Source organism: Scomber scombrus, chromosome 13 (genome assembly GCF_963691925.1).
Source record: "Scomber scombrus chromosome 13, fScoSco1.1, whole genome shotgun sequence".
NCBI classification, from domain to species: Eukaryota; Metazoa; Chordata; class Actinopteri; order Scombriformes; family Scombridae; genus Scomber; species Scomber scombrus.
Genome location: NC_084982.1, coordinates 22,245,284 through 22,268,804, shown reverse-complemented (window position 1 = coordinate 22,268,804; position 23,521 = coordinate 22,245,284). Strand labels below are relative to the sequence as shown.

General features: G+C 39.5%; 1 protein-coding gene across 1 annotated transcript in view; it reads right to left on the bottom strand.

The window, feature by feature from the left end:
• LOC133992704 (neuropilin-2-like) overlaps window positions 1-23,521 on the bottom strand; it is a 97,492-nt gene that overhangs the window by 23,122 nt on the left and 50,849 nt on the right. The window contains exons 8-11 of the mRNA XM_062431405.1: window positions 18,977-19,121; window positions 14,897-15,072; window positions 13,447-13,620; window positions 11,707-11,851 (exon numbers count right to left, since the gene is read on the bottom strand). Coding sequence (XP_062287389.1) covers window positions 11,707-11,851; window positions 13,447-13,620; window positions 14,897-15,072; window positions 18,977-19,121 — 640 coding nt within the window. The remainder of the gene's footprint in view (window positions 1-11,706; window positions 11,852-13,446; window positions 13,621-14,896; window positions 15,073-18,976; window positions 19,122-23,521) is intronic.

Below are 23,521 nucleotides of genomic sequence, written 5' to 3'. Positions count from 1 at the left end.
CTGGTCCTAATAAGCAGTTTTCTACTGTTGGTTAAAGTTCTTTAAACAGCCCTGAATGCTTTACCAGCTCACACACACACACACACACACACACACACACACACACACACACACACACACACACACACACACACACACACACACACACACACACACACACACACAGACACACACAGACACACACAGACACACACACACACAGTGGTATACGTGTGTGTCTATATGTTGACGTAAGGGAACAGAAGATTGTCTGGCTTTCATGGCACAAGGCCGAGACCACAAACCTCGCACCAAATTATTTTCAGAAGCTACTTCTTTCTCTCTCTTATTTTCATGCCATTCATTGCACAGGCTTTCCTTCTTTCTTTCTTTCCTTCCCTTATCCATTTATCTCTCTCTCCCCCTTGTCATTGTATCTTCTCTCTGTCATTTGTCACAATAAATCTGACCACTCTCAGTTCTGCTTTGGAAAAACCACCATCAACACCACAAGAAGTCCTTTCTACGCACACACACACACACACACACACACACACACACACACACACACACACACACACACACACACACACACACACACACACACACACACACACACACACACACACACACACACACACTCACACAGAGTTGATTTTTCTTTTTCTCTGCCTTTCTGATATTGAAGTGAAACCCTATCTCTTGTTGTTTCTGTTTTACCACAATTTTCTTCTCCATAACTCACTCTCTCTCTCTCTTTCTTACGTGCTCTTTCTGTCATCTCTCCCTAAGGCATATTTTCATTTCCACTTGTCCTTTGCTTTTGTCTGCCCACAGCTCTTTCCCTCTTTCTCTCTTTGTTAAGATTGCGTCTCTCTCTTGTGCTCTTTTCCAACGATCTCTCACTCGTACTTCCTTTCAGCGCTCCTCTCTGTGCTGAAACTCCAGTGTCTGGTGTTATTTTATGTCTGTTCTAACCACCGACTCAGTAAATCTGAGACCACTGTTGATTTACTGCTTGTTTGGTTGTTCTAGATGTTTCCACAACTCACTGGGTGATTTGTGTGTGTTTGTGTGTGTGTTTGTGGTCTGTTGTAGGCTACTTTTGGGGACAAATTTCAAAATTAGGACCAGTTAATTGGGGACAGCTTGTCCAGTTGGGGACAAAAGCCATGTCCCTACTTGGGAAAAAGCTCATTTTTGGGTCAGTGGTTAAGTTACAGTTAGGGTTTGAAATAAATATAAGTCTATGTAATGTCCCCAAAAGTGACCATGATCTGACGTGTGTGTGTCTGTGTGTGTGTGTGTGTGTGTGTGTGTGTGTGTGTGTGTGTGTGTGGGTATGTGTGTGTGTTGTGTTTAGAGTGAACTTTTAACCTTTGCCAACCTTTGCTAATAGCCTTCACTGATGTGTCCAGGTTCAACCATTACTCTAATGTGTGTGTGCATAACTTTATTGAGTTGTTTACACAGTCTGCTCACAGTCAAAGTATGTAGGGTTATTATGTAAGTCCAAATGTGGTGGCCTCATATTGCCATCCACACACACACACACTCACACATTGGATAAGTAGCTCCCAGCTGCTGACATTAAGCGGTTTTAATTTGGTGCCCTTTAGCACTGTAATTACAGTGCCCTTTAGCATTGTAATTAGAGAGGGAGGTATTGAGATGAGAGACACAGGGAGAGAGAGACAGACAGATATGGAGAAGGGACCATAACCCTTTCCACCTCTCAGCACTATTTTCCTAATTAGTGACCACACACAGTTCCTGTCATCCTCCCATTTCTACCTCAATCCGTCTAATCCAATTTTGCTCCCTGCCTGTCCTCTCCTCTCTTGTTCTTTCTCAATTTCCTCCATCATCATCTTCTTTCTCCCCTCATCTTTTTATCCATCAGGTTCATCACTGTCACTGAAATAATCTAAATTATTTGATCAATCAGAAATATATTTATAATAATATTTGATTATGATAATTATTGCTGTTATATAACAATAAACGGCATGCTTTTGCAGTGTGTTATAGTTTATTTGCTTAACTTTACTTGACTGAGAAACAGGTGCAAGACAGCAGAGTTTTCAGTCACTTATGTGGGAATAGAGAGGAAGTCAGTCAGTCATGTTTTAAACATGAGGATTCAAAAATGGATGTAAGGGAAACACCAATCTTGATGTCTATATTCTGCGGATGGGTCATTTTGAACACCACTGAGTTACGGCAACCTGCCATGACCGCCTCAAACTGAGAAACAGAAGGTGTTCAGTTTGGTTAACCACACACACACATGCACACACACACACACACACACACACACACACACACACACACACACACACACACACACACACACACACACACACACACACACACACACACACACACACACACACACATAGTCTTAGGCCCCAGGGCTCATTGTAAAGCTGCTGACTGAGCAGGGCGAAGTGGAAAGAGAGAGACGAAAACTGTTCAATTATGGAAAGAGCTTGTGGTATAAATCTACCTCTGTCAGCCTAAATAATGACTACTGACACAATATGTGAGTGTGTGTGTGTGTGTGTTGGAGAAACTAGTGAATGTCATTGCAGTTCAAATTATTGGTGAAATGGTGCATGTGTGTGGGTCGGAGATTTGCTTTACTTAATGACTATGTGATTGACTGACAGACTGAATGGCAGACTCTTGCTCTGTGTGGGTGTGTAGCTGGGCATGTGTCTTCTTGATAACAGGGACATCTATCTTCTAATCGTCAATTAAAGTTAGTTAGCAATGTTACTACAGGCTAACCCAATTTTTTCCAATACTATTAACATAAAAGTCCCTTACCTGTTGCTAAAACTATACTTAGCAACATTGCAGGACACCAATATGTATGGAAATATACATTTGCATAAACTTTATTGCTATGAGCAATCCAAAATTAGGAAACAATCAATGGTACATGCTCATACATATTTAAAATTGTAAACTATGGATATAAAAAATAGTAAGAAATAAATGAGTGTGTGTTTTTTTTTTTTAAAGGAAACTAGTGAGAAAACTGATTTTAGTTATGGCACCACCAAGAATGGGGCTGTTAAGTGTTAAAGTGTGCCACACTGAAGTATGAAGTATGAGTGGTTTTGGATGAAAATCAATGCCAGAGCTCTGAAAGGCAAATCAGACATCTGTACTTAAGAACCAAAAATGCAGGTTTGATTTGTATGTAGCTTAAAGTGCCAGACTAATTACGACTACCTTTTCTGAAGATGAGCGGGCGGGAAAATGAGTCTTTTACAGCAGGAAACTCTTTTGAGACTGAATGCCTAATTAGACTATTGTACAGCGAGCTACCAATATCTGGTTTTACACTAAGTGCTACGCTGGACCACAAATTTTAATGTCTAGTGAGATGGGGAAGCCCAAGTTTCTGTAACCCATGAACACGTATTGGTGTAATATAAGCACATGACTGCAGTTAAAAAGCCACCAATGATAGAGCTTAACATGTGGCTAAATGTGCACGGCCAAGCACTGCACAGTTGAGATAGTAAAAATGGTCTTTGTGTCAGGAAACTACTGACAGTGAATGGCTCATTAGCCCAATGTGCAACAAAACACCACAAGGTATGTGATTGTAATTGTTGCCTTAAGGGTAAACGCAAGCTAAGTGCAACAACAACTGAGATGATAAAAAGAAGCTTCTGGCAATGAATGGCTAACTACATCAGTGAACTGTAGTCAGCTACAAAGGAAACGAGTTTAAGTGTGGCAAAATCCATTAAGTTAATATGCCATTTACTGCTCTGGAGAAGAGCAGGACCACTTTCTAGATCACCAAGCAGTAATATTTTAACAAGCGTATAAGTGCCACAGTCCAATCTGTACTTTTTTGCCATACATACACACATGTAAATTGACAAATTGCACACAATTGTCATATTGTGTGGTTCTCTTATTAGCCTGTGGTTTCACACATCAAGAACTCTGAGGAAGAGATAGAAAGGGAAACAGAAAAAGCAGAGAAAAAGTACAAATCTGGGAGACACAGAGAGGTGAAGTGACGAGCCAAACCTAAATATTTTTATTGGAAAATCACAAGTTTTCTTGCACACACACATGTGCGGACACACAATAAACCTGTACCCATTTCGAAGTGTTTCCATGTGTGAAATTTCAAGAAGAACATAGTTGTATAAGGTTTAAAATAACTTCAGAATGGTTTTGGGTGTGTGCTTGATTTTCAGGAGAGTCTTTGTATTCCATGAGGCTTTAAATAAACAAAGCCTCGCTGGTTTCCTACCTTCAAACATATTGTGCTGGCCTAAATGTACAAGCAAGCCAGAAGCAGCGTTATCATGCCCTCTGAAGTAGTGGCCAAGTGATTTTTTTCACCGCTCAGGCGCCCCAGTACTTTACTTTGTCAGACACTTGGGAGCATACTGTCAGGGTCCTGTAAAAATACCAAAATGTTTTCCCTTCAAGATTTTAAAAACAGCTTGTGCTTGGAGATTGTACAATTCCTGATCTGTGGTTTGGCTTGGTTCTACAATGATTAAGGTTAAAAAACTATAAAAGCAAAATCAGTAATGGTTGCACGGTTGTTTTGACCCAAGTTTGAAAGGCTTAAACATATAAATGACTGGTAAAATCTACAAGAAAAATTGGTCTGTAGAAAGTGTATGAGAGTGTGAAGAAGAGAGGGCAAAGAGTCCATAAGGGTAATGAGGTCAGGAGTGAAGGGTAGGTGAGGAGTTAGCAATGATGTCTGTGTGGTGGTGGGTGGGTGTTACAGAAGCCTTGGCAGGAGATGGGAATGATTACAGTCTTCTGATGGGGAGGGAGTCAAAAGGGTGAAGACGGAGCGAATACTGCAGAAGCCATAAACATTTACACATTCAACCTCCCTCACTAACATTATTTTCCATTCCTTCTCATGTACCTTTACTTATACTTGTGGATCAGCATGCAGCTTATTACATACTTATTTACATATTTATTTAACCAAGCCTCCCTGCTGCTACCTGGCAATTTATTATGATGTTTTAAATTTATTTTTAAATGACTGCATTCATCAAAATTGAATTTAAACTTTAATTAGAGATAATATATTAATAATGTCTCTCTATGAATATCATTAGAACTACCTGACACCTGAATGTTTCAGGATGTGTTATGCTTGGATAAACAGTATAATGCTTTATATGTGAAACATAACTCTGAGTGATTAAATAATAGCATTTATTACTTTTTCTACAAAAATATAGTGGTTGTCATTACCAGTAAATGTAATGCATTTATAATCACATTGCTACTGTGATCTGTGAGAAAAGACGGGGGAAGGAGGAGCAGAGGAGAGAGATGAGTGGGTGTAACTGAGGCCACAACCCACCAATCACATGACAGTATCTGGAATGGAGCCACGACTCACATGTGAAAGCTATCAATGATGGTTGGTGCACACACACACACACACACACACACACACACACACACACACACACACACACACACACACACACACACACACACACACACACACACACACACACACACACACACACACACACATCATACACACACACACACTCACACACACACACACACTTGGCTAAACCTGAATGATTGGCTTGAACACCTAAAATGTTCTAGAGCAAGAGCACAAAACAACAGAGACTGCAACTACAGAAGTGTGTGTGTGTGTGTGTGTCTGTGTGTGTGTATGCGTGCGTGCACACGTGCATGTGTGTGTATTTTCCAGGAGTCCAACATCATCAACATGAGACTGACTGACACAGCGAACGAAGGCTCTTGGCTGCCATTGCATATTGCAACATAAGTCATAAACTGTTATTTTAGCCTCTTTTAAAACTATCTGCATTGAAATTTGATCCATGATGCTTTCGCAAACATCATGCTCCACATTCATAGAAATCTGCATTCTCACTGGGGTTTTGCAGTATAACAATCTTTTTCCATAACAAACTGACTGTTTTGTTCAAAGACTCACTGACAGTATTTATAGAGGTATTTTCCCTGATGGTGCCTTGCCAGCTACAGGGTCAGTGTCTGTGCTTTCATCGCCCTTGCTTCCCAAAAGGCTAAGATGATTGTAAAACCCATCTTCCAAACTTTCTTATGCTTGACGTTCCCCTCTAGTCAAATAAATGGTTTTCTTCTTGTTCCAACAGTTAAATGTTTCAGCTTCACTGTTTAGAATGATGTATGTGCAGACTTTGACACTACAAAGCTGTTTTGACATTCATCTGCTGAAAGGGGAAAGTTTCTCTGTGCTCACTGAAAATTTAAGTTATTATTAAATTATTATTTAAGGACAAGTTATCATATTTGACATACACAAGTGCAATGTGGAAACTTGAAGCCTCCAGTGCGCAGACATCGAGAAAGGACTTTACAGTGAAGTAGGAGACAGCAGTATGGTAGCTGAAGGAGATTTTGGATTTTCATACTGAATTTCAAGTATAGAACAATTATTTATGATATAGAAAATTTACCCTTTCTGATTTATTTTAAATTCATAGCATGACTGAAAGACATTTAATTGTGCACTTTTTAATGTACACAGCATTTCCTTAAGCACCACAGACGGTGAGTGTTTGCAACTTGCTCTTAAATACCGCTTTGGAGAACATGTGTAGAAATTTAAGAGAAATGCTTCTTGGAAACACTCTTAACTACTAGATCAATCATTTATGGAAAACAAGGCCCAGTTCTTTAAGTGAAAGGCATCAGAAACAAGCCATCCGCCATTAATTATGTAGTCTCCCAATTGCAAATGCCCCTATTGAGCCAATCATGGTGGTTTTGTTGGACGCACAGACGTAAGAGGCATAATATCTCTTGGATTTGTCCACATTTGGCAGTGTCTGATATTACATGACAGGTGAAGATCAATGATACAAAGAGCAGCAGCAGCAAGTGAATGAAGACAGAGCTGTTACAGCCACTCGGAGACTCCAGACACAAAGCCACTTTCTCTCTCTGCCTGTTTTTTCCCCCAGCATCACCCTGTTATTTTCCTCGAGTACCCCACCCATAACACTGCAGTTTTCATTGGAAATGAGAAACTAAAGGAAGTATTTACACAACTAAGAACAAACCCTCGTCTTCATGCCAAACAGGTGGTGTGTCTGTGTATGCGTGTGAATGTGTGTGCATGTCTGTGTGTGTACATATGTGCCTTCATGCCTGCCAACAACTAGGTGTGGAGTGAAAGAGATGAGAGCTAGCAGATGTTTTGATAGCTCAGTCATTTAAAACATGAACAAAACTGGCAGCTTGGTGGCTCTCAGTTTACTTCCAATAGTCAAGGCTACAAACAAGACCTAAATTACATGTTGCCTCCATAGCTAGCATGAATGATTAGAATGAGTCCTGCAATAATATTCTGGCTTTTGTTTCTGTTTTCGCACCAAGGGTTTGGCACCGTAATGAGATGCTAAACTACATTATTGTGTGCCCCCTAAGAACCTGGTATCTGTAATTTCAGATTTCTTCATTGTAATTGTGTGCTGAGATTGTCTTCCCCATGAGAGGAAATTGTTTTACAGCCCAAGTCCAGGTCAAAGCGCTTCATTGTAAAACATGAAAACAATGCAGGGGCAGTAATGGAAAAGCAATTCCTTTCTGAGTTTGTTAAAGCCAATGTTTAGTGAATGTGGGGTTTGTGATTGACACCATATCATATTGTCATATTGCCTATTTTGAGCAATGAATAATCATGTTTTTATTGCAATAAAACATGCTGCTTCTACATATGTACATGTAACACTTTTCCTGCAAAGTGAGGATGAGCTGACAAGTTTGTTTGTGTTCTTATCCTCTTATCGTAAGTATTTTGGAGGGTTGATGTTCAACATTTGACATGAGTCCAAGGCTGTTATTTATGTCTGTTATTTATGTCAACAGCAGGAGGTAAACTGATTTTTTTCACAACTCTAATAGTTATACGATCAATAAAACTCAACAGCTAAGCATGAATGTAGCTGCCACCAGTAGAGGTCCATGTTTTTCCAGGCTCCACAGAAAAGGAGGGAGACAGAAAACATACATCTGAAACAAACCACTGAATAATAGAAGGGCCACTCTGATTGCTGCATCCACTGCAGGCTGGCCGGTGTGTGTTTGTGAGTGTGTCAGCGAGCATGTGATTGTCTTACATTGCTGATGTCTGTTTTTATTTATTCATCAATTCATTAATATATTCCTTTACTTATCCTCTCCTCCTGAGCAGCCTGAGATGTGCACAGTTGAGGCTAGATTGTACACATTTCAAGACAGAGAAAGGGTATTTATTTTTACAAAATAAAGTAACTTCAATGATGTCCTGTTTGGTGAATAAAAACAGGGCTTGATCCATTTTTTGAGGCTGCCTGTGTAGAGGAAAGGAAAGGATTTTAAAGCGGAACTAAGACAACCTCATAGGATTTAACTATGGAAAGGTGTTGTTAGGCCTTTTCCTGTATCCTTCCACCTTTCTGTAGCCCTGTGTGTGTCTGAATTTATAGGAGAACCCCACTAGAGTTGAACGTGAGTCCGTTTTTTTGTATGCTTGTTGTCTATGTGTAAACAGCTGCGTTCAGTGGACTGAAGTTGATGCACTCTGTTGAATATTTTATCTCCACACATGCTAGCACACACAACCATGCACAAGAGCAAGAAGAGAAACACAGTCCCTTATGTCTTCAGTCAGATGTCCTTTTATGTTTTGTTTTAATTTATTGTGCAGCACAAGCAAAAATGATTGTTACTGCATGGCGGGTGAGACCATGTGTTTTTGTCCTCTGTTATTATCCTAACGTCACAGAGCATGGTGACAATTAGAAAAACAGACACATTTAATAAAGTTGACTTGCTCTAAGCCACTTGGATATAAAATGATCTCAGTGTCTGGTTGTGTGTGGCATTTAGGGTGGTAGCAATAAGAGCAGTTGTTGCCGTGGTTTTTATGTAAAGCGGGACTGAACTGTTATCTTCTCTAATGCACGGATTACATCCAGAAGGCAAACATCTGGCATGCAGACCTAGAAAGCCCGACCAGCAGACAATCACAGCAACTGCAATAGCCAAGAGGTTGATCTGTACTATGGTCATGGAGATGATGGCTGCAGATAAGATGTGCATGGTGTCATTAGGTGAAATAACAAGCAGAGTGTAAGGACAAAATGAAACATTGCCATTTCAAAAATTACAGAAATGGCTACATTAAGTGTTTGAGCCTCATGGTTATGGGCAATTATCTTCTATAATAGCAGTATTTTTATAAGGTTGTGCCTATCACGCATGTTTGAATGGTAATTGTCAGTTAGAGTGGTTGGACAGAGAATAAATATCTCCATTAGACAGAAATCTATTGTTATCATTCATGATAATAATCTAGATAATCAGCATAGTAAAAAGTCCAAACTGTTTTTATTTCAAGGTTTCACTTTTATGTTATTGTGCCTGGAGATTTTTATATCACATCATCTTTTATATCAGCATGCATATTTTATACTCTGTTTACTGCCTGTCTCATGAAAGTCAAAATTAATTAAAAAAAACAACAAAAAAACAAAAACTTATGAACATGCCACCTTTCATGTCCTCTTAGCAAGGATGCTGTTTACTGGCGGGAGTTGTTAAGTTAAAGCTAGGTTTTAAACCACACATTTTAATTGGAAAGAATAAATGTAGAGCAAAGTAAATTAACTGTAATTGCAAATAAGAGTAGTACTATTCTCCTTTAAATCAAGTAAAACCATAATTTATAATGGATGAAGCATGCCGCTAACATTTTCACTAGGTTTCCAGTTTTTCTGTTCTTTATCTTTCTGCTTAATGGGTTATGATAGTTTATCCATGTTATCACCAAATTAATCACAGAACTCACTTGTCATAGAAATTAAAATCTTGTCTTGAAGTAAACTGTTGATTAAATTCAGTTTCATTCAGCTTTTGCTGCAGATATACAACATCTGTGCCATGTCTGATTTTATTTTTAACACAGCCACAGTAACCTCTTAAAAAGTGTTAACAGAAGAGGATGTCCCTTCTCTCCCCATCACCACCAACCTCCTGGCTAGTCCTGACACATCTAGGATATATTGTTCCCTTTGGGCTATCTCTCTCTCTCTCTCTCTCTCTCTCTCTCTCTCTCTCTCTCTCTCTCTCTCTCTCTCTCTCTCTCTCTCTCTCTCTCTCTCTCTCTCTCTCTCTCTCTTACACACACCCACATACACACACACACATTCAGAAATACAAAATTCAAGTGGCAGGCCATCAGTCGCAGTGAACAGCCCACTTCATGTCCACTGGGAACAGGTACGTGTCATTTCCTGTTCTTGTCTTCACCTGTCACAATCTGACTAAAGCAGTAAGATCTTATGACACATGAAGCGGAGGAGAGAGGAGATTGGCCATAACACAGTCGCATTTTTAGTATAGACTTCAAGTTCAAAAAGCCCCAACAAAATTTAAGCATTGCACAGTTACTTATTCTTAGGTGTAATTATGGTGACGGAATGCATGATTGAGATTGTATTTGTGCTCTGATCGTTTTATAATATCGGATACATTTTGAAGAAAAAAAAAATCACAACCTCTGTGACAAGGTGTCTATTGTCTGTGAATTTATGCAGCAACATCATTATTGCTCAAGTTAAGTAATAAATGTGGGAAAATGTGCACAATGGCCTGCTTTATTATTGAAATGATTGTGCAGCTGAGAGTAATTTGCTGGCCACAGCTAACAAGCTGCATACAGCAGTAATATATTGTAATAAATGGTACTCTCACTGCTCAATAAAGAAACATACCGACTAATGGTCTACATTTGTCATTCTTTACACTAAATCATCTCTTTTATAACTATCTGTTTACATCAGTCCTGAAGTAGAAAATACATCAAATGTAACATAACTGAATAGAAAATTTAAACCAAAATTCAACAGATAATGTACTGCACCTAATCCTTCACTACATACTTAGCTACATGTTAATGACATTACTGTCTGTGAACACAATACAGTAAAACTACACAGCTGGCCACTATTAGTAAAAGTCCCATGACCTAGACATGTTAATCCCTGTCCAGACATGTTCCAATACCTCCTATAGAGCAAGATGATTAACTTCAGCCACTATTACATCTGCACAAACACATACTTAAATGCACATATATACTGTACATACAAGAAGGAGATACAGGCTACTGCACACAAAGTGACAGATGGAAATACAAAAGAAAGAATACACACACACACACACACACACACACACACACACACACACATGCATGCAAACACACACGCACACATAGACACACACACATGCTCTATATGCTCACACACAAATATTTAAATATGCATACATATACACATTCATTACAGAATGTCAAAGAAATAAATGATGCGATATTCACAGCACATTTCACTCACTAATGTCTTGTTTGTAATTGAGTTATGTTGATGTTAATTATAGATCATATGATATACATGTATGCAGATAATAATTATGCTTTGATTGGTGGATCATTTGTGTTAATTGTGCTTTTTCAAAAATATTTTACATAAACGAAGGAGGTTACTGATGCTGTCAATGAGTGTGTTTATCTTTATCTTATATGTGTGTGCCAAGTGTGTATTCCTGTAAGTATGTTAGTACATTTGATGGTGTGTCTATGTTTCTACATAGGAGTGTGTGTAGACCTCTGTTATCTCACATAATCACATGTGTTCTTACCAGGCAGGTCACAGCCGAGGACCTCCATCCTCATGCCAATGCCAGCGGGCGACCACCTCTCTGGAAAGACTCGGATGTACTGGGTCACTATCTCATCAAACCTCCGCACCTCTGGAGTGTCATAGTGGCTGTTCCCCTCGAAAATCTGACAACACGGAGGCAAAAACATGAATGAGAGGCAAACAAGATGTAATGTATTTAAACACCAAAAGATAACACTTTATAAACAGAAAGACTCTCTTAAAATCAATCAAATACATTTATGGTGTCTGTACTGATTACAAAATCTTATCTGATTGGTTAATAGTGATGTTAATAGGTGTTTTCCTTTTAAAAATGTTGTAATAAGAAAAAGAGGAAGAATAAAACATTTCCTCTCCTGTATAAAGGATGTTTTTCAGCCAATTTTGACATTCCATTCAGTTCATGAACTTAACGGGAAAATCTAACTATGGCAAAACATTGCCTGCTCCACTGCATGACAGCTGCTTTTTTGACTGTTACAGTAAGACCCTGCTGCTTTGTTTGCTTTGATTCAAAGCCATTTTGAAAAGAGTTTACAATAAGAAACAGTGTGCAATAAGCCCTACTCCTTGTTCATTTGACTTATGTGACATCTGTCAGAGTCTTGCGCTGATAAATTATTTTGTGGTGAAAACAGCACTGATAAGAGTTTTCTGAAACAATGGAGAAAGATGTGAACGCAGCAGAGGAAGTCAAATTTTGTCATTTCACCATTTTACCATTCAAGTCTCATTGGAAAACAATAGCAACATGTTAAGCCTATCTTTCCAAAGTCATACAACACCACTAATCAGCACTTCTTTCTAGCACAGTATGAAGTGTCATACAAATAACAACAGAAAGTGTGTTTCCTTTGATTTTCAAATAATATTTTGAGAAGGCTTGCCAGCCTCTGGCTAAAACAAAAGATTTATTACAAGCTTAAAAATGACTAGACTGTACCAATCCTTTCAAAATGTGGGCTGTGAAAGCTTTAATATTGGTTTCATTAATTGAATTGTATCTTCTATCTTCTCCATTTCTGGAATTTAAAAACGTATGAGCAATTTCCCAGGATACTCATTTAAAAAGACAGGCAGATGAGACAGGAACAGGATTTTAGCATCAGGAGAAAAGCCAGGCACTCAGTACTATTAAAGCGTTTTAAGACATAGCCTCAGAAAGAAGACTAGAGTTTAAAGTGCCCTGTCTCACAGTGTGTTAGACTGCCAGCAGTGTTGAGTGGTGATGCAGGAAAGACATTTTAATTAACACCCATGAGAGACAAATAGGAGATGAGTGAATGAGAGGATGAGAGACAGAGAAAAGCAGAGAGAGAGAGAGAGAGAGAGAGAGAGAGAGAGAGAGAGAGAGAGAGAGAGAGAGAGAGAGAGAGAGAGAGAAGAGAGAGAGAGAGAGAGAGAGAGTACAGAGGATTTAGAGAGAGGCAAAGACAGAAGAAGAGAGAATGAGGAGTGAGGTGATTAAATTGAATTATTATCAGAGCTGAGACTGTAATAAAATGGCTTTCCCCCGCCTCTGAAAATGACAAGGCTGAGAGAAAGACAGAGGCAAACAGGGAAGGAAAGAAAGGGAGAGCGAAGAGGGATTGAGTTGAAAGACAGCTATAAATAAACTACAAATAAGAGAGAACTGACAGTGACAATCAGAGAGCGTAGTGTACATATGTGTATGTCAGACAGAGAAACATTATGTGTGTGTGTGCCCTCCTTTTACCTTAGCAAACCCAGTCTTGCTGTCAAGGATGTAGGTCCAGTCTTTGCCAGTCAAGCTGTGCGCCAGTTTGTACTTCCTGACAAACGCTCTGTTTTCAGCGCTGGTGCTGCCCTCCAGCCCTCTCGCACCCTGTGTTATGATCCCACGCACCATCTTGGGCACACCAAGGTCCACCTGCAACACAAACAAACATTACTATAACTGTCAACTCCATCTCACTGCAGAGGCCAGTGACTTTTCAGTGTCTGTAATCAATCTGATTTTCAATGCTGGTTTTCCATAATTTCAACTTTTGATAAGTTGTCAAGCTTTGGATCTAGGTTCTTCTTTGCATCTCTATTGTATATTATAAACCGGGTTACTTTACACATATGGACAGGACATTTTACATTTGAAAAATAAACCATTCTCTGGTGGAAAAATTATAAATTGGTAGCATTTCTATACTTCTATTTCTTGTCATTTATTGGCTACATACAGTACACCGATACTCATATATCTGTATTGAGCTAATATCAGCCAATATATTGGTCTGGTTGATTTATCAGTCGGGCTCTAGTTTCCAGTGTGTGAATCATTTTGTAGTTTTGCAGTTTACTCCACTGGATGCATTGTGATCTATGATTTTGTTTCATTTTGTAAATCATTGTTTTGTAGAGGTGCTCAGGATTTATGTAAATTAACCTTTAACACTGAATCTTCAAACTGAACTGACTACTCTGATGGCCATGAATCAGTCGCTTTTAGACTGAGAGCACCTGAAAAAAACAGTCTCAACCAGCAAAAGACTAAACATACAATTGAAATGAAGACATTCAGAATCAGCGGCAAATGTCAAAGAGTTATGAATTCGCCTACAACGCTGTTATGTACTGAAGTGCATCAGAACAATGATATGATCACTTAACCTAGACAATAAAGAACTAACTACATATCCAGTGACAATAACTCTTTGAAATGTGAATGAAACAATTCAAACAATTCAAATCAGAAAAGTGATTTGCAATTTCCACCTCAACTATTTTTATCATGTGGGTAATTCTAAATTCTTCTAAAAGCTGAGATACCCTCTGTTAGACCTTGATTTCATTCCAGCCCTCATTTCCCCCCCAAATGCTTATCAGGACTTGGATGTCCTCATTTTGCCAGCATTCACTTTCCAATTATTTTGTTGGTTTAATGATCATTGGCATGCCAGATGCTGGAGTAAATGGTTAGTTTTTTGAGTTTGATCTCTCTAGTTTGAAGTTGAAGCAATGACACATTTGTTTGATCAATCATGGCGCAGCTAGGGGATGAAATTTAATTCCAGGACTGATAGAAATAAAAGCAGAATGACAATGGATTGAGAAATGTAGAGGGCCCTTATTCTCCAGCAACAGTCAGCTGTAATAGCAACATTACAACCAACCATACTATAAAAAACAGATTGAGTCATACAGTGATGTACCTGCAGCCACTCCTCTCCAGCTATGGGTTGTGTTGGGTTGGGAAACCAGCCTGACCGACTGGCCACCAGCCTGGCTGCCCCCATGGAGCCGTGGATGTCCCTCATCGAGGACGCAGAAATCTGGGAGTCGGGCAGCAGCCCAGACAACATGCCTTGCAGCTCTGAGCAGGGAGCATCTGGACAGCAGACACAGAGAGAAAGTAATGAGATGCTTTATAATACAGCTGGGCATTTTCTAAAGCATGTAATAAACTTTTCCATTGTTTTCATAAGCTGCAGGTTGAAAATTAGATTTTGGTTCATTTTACACTGGTTGATGCCTTTAGGTTTTTATTATTATTATTGCATTGCATAGTAATGCATGTCCAAGCTGGGGCTGTTTGGAAATCTTATTCTCCTCTCTGTTGGTGCTTCCATGATCACTACAGTGTCTAAGATTTGACAGTCATCTACCAAAAAGTCATGAGTCACGTTGTCAGAAAAACATTTAGGACAAACAATGAGAAACTCTGATTGCTGTGGGAAGAATAATGTGAATTTTTTCATGTGATGGATTTCCCTTTTCAAGCCTGAAACAATGATTATGTAAACTTAAATTACAGAGGTGGGAAAGAAGATATTCAACCTAAATCGCCAGGAGTGATTTGAAGTTATAAAGGGCCAAAAACATGTCGTTATTGTCCTTTAGAAGCCATTTAATAATTTTCACAAAAGTGAGGACACAGTCCAAAATGTTTTTCTGTTTCCGAAATCCAGTCAGGGTATTGAATAGAGTAGTAAAACATTGTATAATTAAAAAAAAAATGTGACTTTTAGGTCTGGAGTAACTCGGTGTGACTGTTTGATCTCATCTTGGAGTGAATCTCTTGTGCGATTGCGACATAAATCGTTAAAACAACTACTCGGCAGCCCTATTCAACTGCTTTCCATCAAACCGTTTCATTATTTTTCCTTCTTTCTGCAGCAAAGTTGATGTAAAACTTTAACTAAGCTACCGAAGGGGATTCTTCATGGGGAATTGGGCCATGGAACTCCCACATGGTAGAACTAAATTAAATCATGTTGCAGATCAAAGGGATGCTGTTTATTAGACTGACAAACATTTCTTAGTCTAACAAGAATCAGAATATGTTATTGTTATGAATAATGACAGAAAACGACGGGAATAAAACAAAGTGACCATTTGTATTTGGAAATGAATCTGGTGAAAATATGACAAAAAGAAGACAGAAAACAGAAGATTCGAGGGAAGAGAAGAAGAGGAGTAATGAAGGCAAGAAGAGACAAGAGGTGAGGAGCATGGTAGAAGAGTAGTTAAAAGGACAAGGGGGAAGATAAAGAGATAGTCTAAAAGGTCAAACAAAAAGATGAAGGGAGGGAGTGGAGGAAGGTAGAAGAGAAGAGGAGCGGAGGCAAGTGAATAGAAAAGGGTGTGAAGGATAAAGAGGGATGGGGAAAGGAAAAAAGAAAGCGAGGGAGTGCAGACTGACAGTGAAGGGTGACGATGATTGACGGTGACATTCTCTGGGTCTTTGTGGAGATGAATGTTTAATGTTGTGACGTTGGCAACTGCGCCTCACTACAGTAAATAATGAATCAACAACAAACAACAACAGCTATACAGCCATGGTGGATGAGCTCTCTCTGAAGCTCTATAAACAGACATGGAAAGTGATTAACCAGATTATACTATTGTATTGTTTATTCTATTTTTCCTATTTTTACATCATCTATTTTCGCAGCTACCGCACTCCAGCAGGGTTTTTTACTGTAATACTGAAAGTTGGAGTCGATGAGTCGATGAGAATATCATCTCAAGAGATCACAGTAACAAAAATAGCTAGATAACACACACCAGCATGAGAGCACTTAAAACTCACATGCACCTATATACACACACACACACACACACACAAAGGGATACGTGCGCCAACACATAGAAGCTGAATAGTCAAGGTCTCTCACAAAGGTTGAAACACACTTCCACTCACACATGTTCTCATGTTTGGTCCACAAATGGGCGCTCACACACTCCAACCGCGCTTTTCCTGATAACGGGGTCTTATAAAAGCTTGTAAAGTACGCCACTGTGCACCTAAACCAACCACACATGCAACACAGCTGCAGTCACACACACACACACACACACACACACACACACACACACACACACACACACACACACACACACACGTATGGATTTACAAACATGCAAAGAAAAATGATAAAATTGCAAAACAAAATTAATGATTGATAGATGCTGCAGGGCAGAAATAGAATGAGATTAAAGCAAGGAGAGAAAGACGGATAAGGGAACCAACACGTGTATGAGGCAACGATGGGGAAGATTTAAAGGGAAGGCAGAAGGAAAGAAAATGAGTGAGCGCGAAAGAAAGAAAGAAAAAGAGATAAGAGCAGGAAGCGCGGGTAATGGAAGCTGTCAGCAAAGGCAACAGAAGGACAGAGCAAAAGCAGAATGAGAAGGAAGAAAAACAGAGCAGCACTGAGGAGGGATTGGTAGAAAGTGAGAAAAAAAGTAGAGCCAGAGACATAAAAGTGTGATTTAAGTTAATGACATGTCACTGACTGACTGCTTTATGTCTGGCTTTATAGGCCTGTGTAGGGCATTATCGCATCCCCCCTGGCACTGTGTTCGTGTGTGCGTTTGTCAATATGTCTGTGTGGGGAAAGAAACAGAAAAGATACTGCATAGCTATTAGCAGGTATCTAAGCTTTTTCTGCAGGTTAGAGACATATTTTACTGCAAGTGCGACAGCCCAGTTTGTTTTACCACTGCTTACCTCTAAAGTAACAAACTCTGTCATCCTTCTCAACAAAAGGAAGCTGTCACTGTTTTTACATATCACTGTTTATAGATTCAGTGTTTCCCTCAGGTTCATGATGGATTGCGGACATTAGAAAGGAGCAGAGATGGGTAATACAGAAACGGTCGAAAGATGTGTTGAATGGGTTCTCACTGCTGAGAGTGGTAAGAAAAGTAGGGTGATATATAATGCAATTGGAGGTGTTAAAATAGGGTGAAAAATAGGTGATTTGAAGACAAGAACACAGGCAAATATGTAATATATGCCACGTCCCTGTCTTTTTTGCCTGCTTTCTCTCTTTCTCTCTCCTTCTCCCTGTCTCTTTGCCATACACACACACAGGCATGCACATACAAGCAGTATCATATTGTTTTGGTGTGATTGTGATTTGTGTGGGTGCTGAAATAGCCCTCCTAGATAAGAGCATATCTGTCCCTCTCAATGGCCACTACAATGGCAGCAGAGAGGCCCTAACCTAATAATGATACAGTGAAGCAGAGGGACACACACACACACACACACACACACACACACACACACACACACACACACACACACACACACACACACACACACTCGTATGGATTGAAACTCTCTCTTTTACCATTTCTATGACACACACAGACACACACAAACACAGACAGTCTAATTAAGTTTTATCTATTTATAGTATTGAGCTGATTATGCTGGTTGAAATCGTGTTTGTTTGCCAGGGCTGCAGATGAAAGCTGAGAGCCTGTTACTCTCTGATGTTATCACCCACACATCACACTCTAGTATTATTCTATTAGGACTGAGTGTGTTTCTTTTTGTGTCTGTGTGTGTATATGTGTATGTGCAGTGTGTTTAGTGGGAGACAGAGAGGGAGGATATGTATATGAAAGAGCGGGGGCAAGAGTTTGAGAGCACATGAGTGTGGGTGTGTTGCGTGCAGTAGATGATAGGACACGAAAGTATGAATAGAAGGTTTGGATGGATTGATGGATGGATGAATTACTGAATTATTTAGGTTATATAAATGCGGAGCAAAGAACAAACTTTTCTCTCACATTTGCCTGTTCATTTCCAGGAAATGAATTCTAAGGGAGTTATTTTTGCTCTGACCCATCTTCTGACCCAGTGCAAAAGCCAGTATATCACTGGTATAAAACTTGGCAGGTCCGCTACCATGTTTTCACAGGAGTAAATCCCATGTGGAGGTTGGCCAGAAAAAGTCAGAGAATTTGCACAGTAAAAGACGCTTCATCTGTCTTACCCGTAATCTGACAGCCGTAGAGCTCAAACCGGAGTGCGATGCCGTTCTTCCACTGCTGGGGTCTGATTCGTACGAAGCGGGCCAGGACTGGCTGAGGGATCCGATTGAGAACCACCTCTGTGGGGTCAGTGTTGGCAACAAAAACCTACAGAGCAACAGGAAAAGAAGAAATGTAATTAAACCATATTTATAATTATAATCTCTACAGGAAGGCAGGGGGCATGAGTGAGTAACATATGAGCTCAGTGTCTGTTTAAGGATCTTAAAGGTCAACAGAACAAACCTGATATTGCTGAGTCGCAAAATATCTGATTAGTTTAAAAAATGATCTAGTTCTTGGACAAAATGTCTTATTTTGTTGACACAAAATGTCCCCAAACAAACCTGAAACCATTCGTTAGGCCACCTGATGAATATACATTCAATATTCATTCTCCTTTAGCTCTGGATTTAATCTCCAGTAGCTCCTGAGGAAAACATTTGGCCCTTTAGCTTCTAAATGTTCCACTGGGTTGTCCAGCTCATTGTTGACTTTGTCTTTCTGCCACTTGATGCTGGGGTGGCAGCTTCCAGTAAGTTTTTTAAGTGAAAACAATACTGTTGAGGGTGAGGCAAAACTGAAAAAGTGCAAGCCAGAAAACCAAGTTGAAGGATGCTGAAAAGGGTCTCTAGACTCTAGACTAGAAATGTAGATGTCTGAAGTACAGAACTGGAGTTAAGACGTGGGACAGAAAGGATATAGCAAGCGTGGCTTTGTACACAGTTAAAGAAACACCTTCCAACGACTCTAAATCGGATGTATTACACATATATGTCTTGTTTATTTAACTATTGCATACATAGGTGTGAAAACGGTGTCTGGTTTTAGTAGGAGTCACAGGGACAACTCAAACATAACTTAACAGCCAACAGTTTTAACACTATTCTAAATCAATGCATACGATATAGGTAATTAAACAACAGGTAACCATAGCAACACACATTAATGGTTTATGGTAAGTTCAACATTAGTTAAACTGAAAACAAACTAATCTCTCTCTTCAGTGTAAACACATATATACAGTATGGGAATAAATATACTGAATGTAGTTTTTACTGTTCAAAAAGGGTGGAGTTAGTACAAAGGTTTACTTAAATACTCACACAGACACACACACACACACACAGTCTGAGGGCATGTAGTGTGTAATAAATCAAGGGTGTGAGTATGTGGGAGAGCATCCTCTTCTCACGTCCTCTTGACTTATCCACACACACAAGCACACACACACACACATACTCACACACACATACTCTCACACACACACACACACATGCAAAAACTGCTCCGCAGACAGAGAGCAAAGGAAAACACACACAGTCACCCCTCAACGCACAGACATACTCAACATGATATTCACAAATACACTGCTTCTAGACACAACTATCTCTCTAAGACACCCTGCGAGAAACATTGTGTTTCTACTGTGCCCTCCGAGCTCCCACACTCCCTACCATGTGCGCGCACACACACACACACACACACACACACACACACACACACACACACACACACACACACACACACACACACACACACACACACACACACACACACACACACACACACACACAATCACACAATCACACACACAATCACACAAAATGATTTCCTCTTGAAACATGCACAAATTCAGATAAAATAGGGAAATTGAATGCAGGCACACATGGCCGGAAGCATTCTTTTTGTCTCTTGACTCCAATATTTTATATCTTTGTCTATCTGACAGAGTGTCATGTCTTTTTCTCTGTTTACGACTGTCATCTCTGTTGGGCTCACCACAGGAAAACACAGCTGGGCTTCGATTCTTCCGCCCTATCATTTCACTTTCTCTTCTTTTTTTTCTGCATTTCTTTTTCACATATTTTTTCACTCTCTTGCGCTGCCATGTTAATATATTGCTGTAAATTTAAGAAGAAGAAAAAAATCCTTCCTGTTGTTTCATTACAGAACCTCAAAGACTGTTTTCCCTCTGTGCCTCTAACACTCTTTCTATTATGTTACATCAGTGCTGAAAACACAACATGGTGTGTTTATTACAGAGAGCAGGAGACCTCATTCAACAGAGTTAAAGGCCTTGCAATTACTTGGTTGGGTACTCATTTATAGACGTTTGCTTTGTTTTAGGTGTGTGTGCGTGTATGTGTGTGTAAATTCACTAGTTTTCTCCTGTTCCCAATCCATTAAACCACAGGACCCTTTAGGGGTGGCAAAGTTTGGATGAAGGGGGGTTTCTGACTTACAGGAATAGGAGCAGGCTACTCGGGGAGTTGGGAATTGAACCCACGACCCACTGGGTATACGATACAAAGTCAGACCCAGTGAACTCATGCCCCTTCAATGGCCTCAACACCAGAAACTGTGACCAGTTAAATGATGGAAAAATGCCAAAAGGCCCCCAAAGAGTTAATGGGATTGTGGTAGCTGACTGTAATTACAAGAGTGTGTGTGTGTGTGTGTGTGTGTGTGTGTGTGTGTGTGTGTGTGTGTGTGTGTGTGTGTGTGTCTGTCTGTCTGTCTGTGCGTGCATGTGTGTAAGTGAGTGTGTCACTGTGTAAAAGTGTAATTATAAAGTCTCACTCTAAGGATTTGGGACTGGTGGGTGCTTTCTGATTTCCCTTGGTGTTCACTGAAACATTTCCTTAGCTTGTGCACACACACAAAGAGTCTGGCACATGTGTACATAAAACTATACATTGACTCTTGGATTTTCTGTGCAGATGTTTGTTTGTTTGTCACTGTCCTCTAGCACCTCTTAAATGTGTCAATAGTGTGTGAGTCCTTCCTATTAAATTAGCCTTTTTTTTCTTTATCATATGACGGGAACAGTACAACGTTTCAAACCCAAACTGGATCATCATCACATAAAGATGTATCAAAGCGCTCCATAGACATTAGTCTGATGTCTGATCAGTTTTGTTCAGAGTCACAAAACAGAGCTGCGGCTGACTTGAGTCCAAAGTGACTTAAAAGTAAGGCAAGACAATCAAACATTATTTTCTTTCATTATATCATATATGTCTTTGTTTTACAGTATTATTGTCTTCTGATTGTAGAACTCTTCACTTCTTCACTTCTTATTGTTATTCATTTTCTTTGTATTTGTATATGCAAAATCATGTGGCATGTTCAGTATTCTTTCCTTTTTTTCCCCCACGTTTGTTTCTGCTGTTGACCTCTCCTGTCACATCTCTTGTATTTCAATTGATTATATGCTGGTGTATATATGTGCATACTGTATAAAAATAAATAAATAAAATGATACCACAGCAGCACCACAGACACAGAATATCTTTATAATGACTGATGAGTAGTCTTTTAAGATATTCAGAATCAATGCTAAGCTGACACCACTTTAAAAGTAATTAAAGTCTTTTCAGCCGTGTGACTAAATATTGAGCTGTTAACACTGTGTTTGGTTTATAAATCCATGTTGATGTCTTCACTTAAATAATGTGTAAAGTGTGTAACTTCATTGTTTTTGCTTTATAAAAAGCGAAATCCATTTTTTAGATTGTTCTCCCACTTTGTTAGGTCAGACAAAAAAGAAATATGATGTAGGAAGTAGAGTCACACTAATGTCAACCTGTTACTTTGAATGGATACTAATGGATTTGAGTGATGACCTGACTAGAGGTGAGTATACAACTCAAGTACACTACTGCTCACAAAAGGTTATTCAGGTGTGACTGAGGGTTTATCGACACAAATAAATATACAAACAAATATATTCTTAAAAACAAAGGCCACCCCCCCACAGGTTTTGGCTCTGCAGTGAGAATCCACAGTGAGGAGGTGTAAGGGGATACGTAGCATCCCTGAGGTCTTAAACTCCTAAATTCACTGTTAATCTTTAAAAGGCTTCAATAACAATCAGCTAATGGACTGTGTGTGTGTTTCGTGTTAATGGTCTGATGTTAAGAGATGAGGCAAGCTGACACCAGGAGCGCTGTGGGGTGAACAGCCTTTACACCTCTTCTCTCTCTCTTTCTCATACCCAAATAGTCTGGCTCAAACAAGCAGAAATGTGATTTAACAACATTGCAACAAGAAAATCTCCATGCAAAAGAATTCTTCCCTATTTCGAATAGTACTCTCATCTCTCAGTGAAGGTCAAAGGAGACAGATGTGGAATAAATATTGTCTTCTTCTTTATTTACACTCTCCTACTCTACTGAATAACAAATGTGTGCAGGGCAGAAGGACACAAAGTTTAGTGGCTGCTTCTACAGTAGTTTGTAGTCAAAAGGCCACTAACCGGGGATAGCCCAGCACTATGGGACGGAAAAAGAGCATGACTAGGAATATGTTCACCTCACGGGAAAGGAAAGAACAGGTGTGTGTGTGGCTGTGTCGTGAGCATGCAGGGCCACAGTCAGTCAGCAGACACGCTGAATTATTCAAATGTCCGTGCTGTGTGTGTGTTGTGAGTCTAGTCTGTGTGGATAGAGTTATAAAATAGTAAAACAACCCCCATCTCCTCTCATTTCATCACACAAGGACAT